The sequence below is a fragment of the Salpingoeca rosetta genome (assembly GCF_000188695.1).
Source record: "Salpingoeca rosetta unplaced genomic scaffold supercont1.20, whole genome shotgun sequence".
In the NCBI taxonomy this organism is placed as follows: Eukaryota; class Choanoflagellata; order Craspedida; family Salpingoecidae; genus Salpingoeca; species Salpingoeca rosetta.
In genome coordinates, this window is record NW_004754914.1 from 1,059,647 (window position 1) to 1,065,784 (window position 6,138).

Genomic DNA, 6,138 nt, shown 5'->3' on the forward strand with positions numbered 1-6,138 from the left:
CCACCAAGCCACACACACACACACACACACACACACACACACACACACACACACACACACACACACACACACTCTGCGTGTACACACACACACACACACACACACACGCACACACACACACACGCGCGCGCGCGCGCAGGGACGTGCAGCTCTGTTGCTGCTTTGCTGAGGCTGCCGTTGATTGCCTGGGAACCAGCACAAGGCCGTGGCTGTCATCACTGCTCGACTCATGCTCTTCCGAGTGCTTGATTCGTTGATTGCCTGGGAACCAGCACCACGACACACACACACACACACACACACACACACACACACACACACACACACACACACACACACACACACACACACACACACGCACACACACACACACACACACACACACACACACACACACACACACACACACACACACACACGATGGACTGCTCCCGCCACATTACTCTTGCGTCCCTTCCCCTTCTTTTCACGCACCTTGCTTGTATGAATGCCGGCACATTGCCTTTCCTGCTTGTCAACTGTTGTATGTTTGTGTGTATTATTCGTGTGACAATGCGCCACATCGAGTGGCCAACAGAATGAGGAATGAATGAATAAAGAGGCAAGAAGCGTGTGCCACTGTGTCACGGAACCAAGGGGAATGGAGAGGAGTGAACGGGTTCTCAGGCAGCACAGGGTCCGACAAGCGCACAAACAAACACGTCCCAAGCTTGCATGCAAGCAACGTCCGTTCACCAAAGGCAAGACCCGCTCCACACCATCGTAACACACAAGAGAAGCAAGCAAAAGTGACAATGTACAGAAACCACAGAACACCATGATGATGGTCAGTGAAGATAGAAGTTAAATCATTCAAGCAGGCGCAGGAAGCATTTTGATGCACACAATAACGAGTGTCGGCGCATCGAGTAAAATGTAACGAGAATGAGAAGGTAGTGTCCCCCTCCACTTCATAAGGCAGCTCAAAACAGTGGCAACGGGTGCTGGTCGATGGTGCCGACCGGGAAGAAGACGTGGGACTCTTGTCGCACGTGGTCCAGCAGCGCTTGCCGCTCCTTCAACAGCCGCTGTCGCTTCTGCACAAGCAGGTCCTTGGTCTTGTTCAGCAGCGTCAGGCGCTGATCCACGCTGTGGCGGCTGGTGAGCTCTTGGTTGCGGCGGCGCCAGTAGCTGCGGCGTGCAATCTCTCGCGTGCGCTCCAGCTTCTCGTGATCAATCTCGCCGTTCTCAAGCACACATCGCTTGTTGATGGCGCTGCGCCCGCGCATCGTCGTGCTTGCTGTGCCCTTGGCGCGCACGCTGCTGTTGTTGCCGCGTCTGCGCTGTGCCCGCTTGCTCTTGCGACGGTGTGCTGGCGATGACGTTGACGATGGCAACGATGAGGAGGACGAAGAAGACGAGCTTGTGGTTGCGTGCGATGTGGGCTGCAGAGGGGTGAGATCTTCAGCGTCGCTGCTGTTGGATGAGAACGACGCAGCGGACAGTGCTGATGCCGACGATGCCACAGACGCCTGTCGCTCTTCCATAGACGACAAGGAGGTGGAGGAGGAGGAGGAGGAGAGGAAGGACTCCAGGGCTGCGTCAAAAAGGTCCGTGTCTGCATGGCTCAGCAGCTTCTCGACTTGAACGTCGCTATTCAATGTGAACGCAGGCAGGAAGGCACCGTCATTGCCCTGGCTCTGCGAGCAATCAGTGGCGCCGACGTTGATGGCACCGCCATCTGTCGTCGCTGTTGTCGCTGTTGTTGTGGGGAAAACATCATCATCATCAAAGTGGAAGATGTTGTCGCTTGTGCTTTCGAAGCGGAGGCGGGGGCTTGCCAGTGCAGTGTCAAAGTCGAAGAACGGTGCTGCCTGCTGCTGGTGCTGCTGTTGGGAAGTAGCAATGCTGTTGGAGGACTTGGATGCGTGGGATGAAGACACCGATGATGATGAGGATGATGGCGGGGATGATGGTGTCATCGACGTGTCCTTCTTGGTGTTGTCGATGAAGCCAAAGCCGCTGTCCAGGGCTGCCGCGGCGGTGTTGAGCGTGGAGAAGGCGGATGTTGTTGGTGTGGGGGATGTTGCGGATTTGCTTGCCGTTGCATGCAGGCAAAGGGATGGGGAGTGCTGTGCATACAGCTGCGAGTAGTCGCTGCTGCTTTGCTTCTGCTGGCTGCCCATGTTTGGTGGGGAGGTTGCAAAGGCTGGCGAGAGCACGCCTGGCATAAAGGGGACGGTGCTGAGGTCGAGGTCTGTGGGGCGGCTTGCGCGGAAAGTGATGGGCTTGGTAAGGGTGCCTGCTTGCTGGAGAAGCTCGTCCAGGTATGTGCCGTAAGTGGCCATGCCCGAAGCTGTTGTGGAAGAATCCATCTTGTGGGTCGAGAGTGCTGCAGTGATATTGGAGGATGTAAGGCTAGGTGGAAGGCTAGGTGGAAGGGCAGTCGAGATGGTCGTGGAGGAAATGCTACTTGGAAGTTATCGTTGCTGATGTCACGTCGAGGCGGCGTGCGGGTGGGTTGTGGTGCTGTGGTGCTGTGGTGCTGTGGTTCTGCGGTGTTGATGGTGTGATTGGTGGCAGGTTGGCGAATGACGTGTGCGTTGGCGATATGCGATACGTCTTGATCCAACGAACTGTGCGCTTGGGTGTGATTGGGTGGGGGTGTTTCAGGTGGTTGTTTGTGTTGTGCTGTTGCGGAATCGAGCGTCTCGTGCACAAGACAAAAAACAAACAGGCGTAGCGCGTTGGTGGAGTGGGATATTGGCTGGTTGGCTGTGACTCGGAGCGAGAGGTGCTTGGGTGCGATCCAGGAGAACAAACGCTGGAGCCTTGTGGCGAGTTGAGGTGCAGAGAGTGTATGGAAAATGAACCGACACGCTCACAACTTTTGCATGATCCAGCAGCAGGAACAGGGGAGCAGTAAACAACACGCTTGGGATCTGTGCGAGGACATACCAAGTGTTTGGAGGCACGATGCAAGGTGCGTTTGCAAGTTTGATTGTGATGCAAACAAGCCGATGAAATGCCACCCAGAATTGTGCAGATGACAGCAACACACGCAAGCCCTTCAGCAACTGTGTGATGGTGATCTCTCCACCCTACCACACACTCACCGCACGCTTTGGCTGGCTGGCGGTTGCACGCTTTGCGGCAACAAACAAAGAGGCGAAGGTTTGTTGTGTTGTGCTTGTGTTGTTGGGGCAGCTTGGTTGGCTTGCTTGGTTTGTCAAGCGATGCAAGAGCATGATGAAAGCTGGTGGGCGGGACAAACGGACGAATCAATTCTGGGAATTAACGTTCGCAGCCACATCCGTGCAAAACGAAATTGGCCAGACTAACTCGCGCGAACGTGTCAAAACCACACGTTTTGGCGTATTGATGACGAAACAACACGTATACGAGCCATCGATTGTGGCGAATGATTTGTCGCCTTTGCAGAATCGCCACCAGCACGTGCCCCTCCAGCTGACTGTCGAAATTTAGCGGGCATTGCCGTAGAAAAGTCGTATCGGCTGCCCATGCACGTTGTGCAGCACTCACGCCACGTTTGCACGTTTGCAGGGGTGCGATCATTGAGCGTGTTGCGGAGTGGCACCTGCATGTTGCGAAGGTGTGCGGCTGGCAGAAGCAAGACCACACCAACAGCTGCAAATGTCCCCACACGTGACTGTCGCAACTGCCTTTGATGCTGATGGGAAGTGTGTGCAGAACGGCGAAGCTAAACAGCGCACACGCAATCAGGCAATCAACCAAAAAAGACACGCGTTGATGACATCTGTTGATGCGTGCAGCAAAGCACTCGGCTTTGTGCTGATAGGAGGATGATGCAAGCTGGTGCTTGGTGCTTGGTGCTTGGTGCTTGGTGCTTGGTTGTATCGCACTGGGATGCTGAGGCATTGGCGGTGCGACAAACATGCCAACAATGTTGCGCCGTGCACATGAACAACCCGCCTGATCATGGTGACGCCGTTGAACTATGAGATCGTGTGTCATGACAGCAGTGGTAAGTGATGTAAGGTTGAACGCCAGCATGTTGCGCGTTGGTGGTGGTGGTGGTGGTGGGGATGGGTCGACCTACAACAGTGAACTGCGCTGCGCTGCTGCGAACAAGAAGTGAAAGAAGAGCGCAGGGGTGTTCTGTTGGAGGTATGGTTTGATGCTTGCTTGAAGCTTAGTCCGGGAAGACGACCCCAAGGAGCTGGAAGAAGCCGCATGGAGCTGGCATGGGTGATGAGACGACGCTGATGGCTTGTTGGAGTGAGTGAGGCGACGTTCGTGACTTGGAGTGGGGGATGGACAGCCAGCCAGCCAGCTTCTGACCGACACACTAAGCGACTGACACAAGGTAATTGCGGTGGGGGATGGTGGGTTGCGATGTGGGGGTAGGGTTGTTTATTCGCATGCGGCGCACACGCGCATACATTGGGTCAGGCACACAGACAGACAGGCAGGCAGACAGGCAGGCAGACAGACACACACACATACAGACAGGCAGGCAGACATACATACAGACAGGCAGGCAGACAGATAGACAGACAGGCAGGCAGACAGATAGACAGACAGACGCACACACACACGACACACACACACGACACACACACACACACAGTTCACCAATACAACGTCCTTGTTTGCTTGCGTGCGTGCATGCCCTTGCTTGTCGATTTCATGCCAAGGCATCGAGAGCAGCGACGCGTTGCGCAAAGAAACGGAGGATGGCGTCCCGCTGTGGGGTGTTGGCCTTGGGCCATGGAACAAAGTGGCCACCTTCATGCACCACCTGCACGGGCTCAGCAAAGTGCGTTGTTGCCAACTCCTGCGACAGCGCCACAGGAATCACCTGGTCAGTCGTTCCCATGATGTGCATTGTTGGGACGTGAACAACAAGCGGCGGCCCTGCCTGCTCTCCTTCTGCGCTTGCGTCTCCGCTCTGCCCGCCCATGCTCGTCGGCCCAAACAGCTCCTCGTGGTCCCTGGCATAGGATCGGAATCCTGATTCATTCATTCACACACACAAACATACACGAATCAGTGTGAGCGAAGGACGTCGTTGTGGGACTGACGTGTTGGCGTTCTGCGCGTCGATCGGAAGCATCGTCGCCTCACCTGAAATGAAGATGGCAAACTTCGGGTCGATGGCCGGCACTTCCCCCCTTGCACGCGCCTGCAGAAGGAGGCGACAAGAAGAAACGAGGATGGATGCCAGGAGAGGTATGAGAGCGAGTGCGACAGATGTGCTCTCAGCGTTCGGTGTGACCTCTTTGATTGCACCAACATTCACACAGACACACACACAGACACACACACACACACACACAAACAGACAGACACAGACACACAAACAGACACACACACACACACACACACAGACACAGACACACACACAGACACACAGACACGCACGCACACACACACACAGACACACAGACACGCACGCACACACACAGACACACACACACACACACACACACACACACACACACACACGCACGCACGCACCAGCTGGGCCTGTGCGCAGAGGATGGCGAGGAATTGCGCTCCTTGGCTGAAGGCCAGCATGCCGTCAAATGGACCTTGCTCTGCAATCACTTCTTGTACGCGTGCAATGCTCTCCTGTAGCCCAACATAGCTACTTGTCTCCTCCGTGGAGTGGTAGTGGTGGTCGTGGCAAAAGTACCAGCCTCGCTCTGGCATGGTTGGGAGCACAAAGCCAATACACCCAGCACATGAACAAGCGTGAACAATCCGTGTACGCAGGGAAGCGAAGGACCAAGGTCAAGGTGGAAGAGGGCCAAGTTGGGAGAGGGGTCAAGATGGAAGAGGTTCAAGGTTCTGTACCCATTCCACACACACACACACACACACACACACACACACACACACACACACACACACACACACACACACACAACCTCCTGCGTTGTCGTCGTCCTTGATGGCATCAGGGTCGATGAGATGCGGTGCGTCAAACATCACTGCAGCGTGCCACACGAGCCATATAACATAACATGCAAGCGCAGTTGCCGTGACATGTGAACGATGCAAGCATGTGCAAGGTGACGAGGGGGGGGGGAGACGTGGGTGGAAGAGCTACAGACAGACAGACACGTGCACACACACACACACACACAGAGCACACGCACAGAGCACACACGC

The 6,138-nt window shown here is 55.3% G+C and overlaps 2 protein-coding genes across 2 annotated transcripts in view; both read right to left on the reverse strand.

Annotated features, from left to right (window-relative positions):
• Positions 1-510: 510 nt before the first annotated feature.
• PTSG_12624 (uncharacterized protein) lies at positions 511-2,927 on the reverse strand. Its single transcript, XM_004991458.1, has one exon. The coding sequence runs from the start codon at positions 2,352-2,354 to the stop codon at positions 963-965; it is 1,392 nt and encodes a 463-aa protein (XP_004991515.1). The 5' UTR covers positions 2,355-2,927; the 3' UTR covers positions 511-962.
• A 1,721-nt stretch (positions 2,928-4,648) lies between these two features.
• PTSG_07719 (uncharacterized protein) overlaps positions 4,649-6,138 on the reverse strand; it is a gene marked incomplete at both ends in the record, with an annotated part of 1,960 nt that continues 470 nt past the window's right edge. Inside the window, 4 exons of the mRNA XM_004991459.1 lie at positions 4,649-4,955; positions 5,046-5,146; positions 5,482-5,669; positions 5,895-5,957. Coding sequence (XP_004991516.1) covers positions 4,649-4,955; positions 5,046-5,146; positions 5,482-5,669; positions 5,895-5,957 — 659 coding nt within the window. The remainder of the gene's footprint in view (positions 4,956-5,045; positions 5,147-5,481; positions 5,670-5,894; positions 5,958-6,138) is intronic.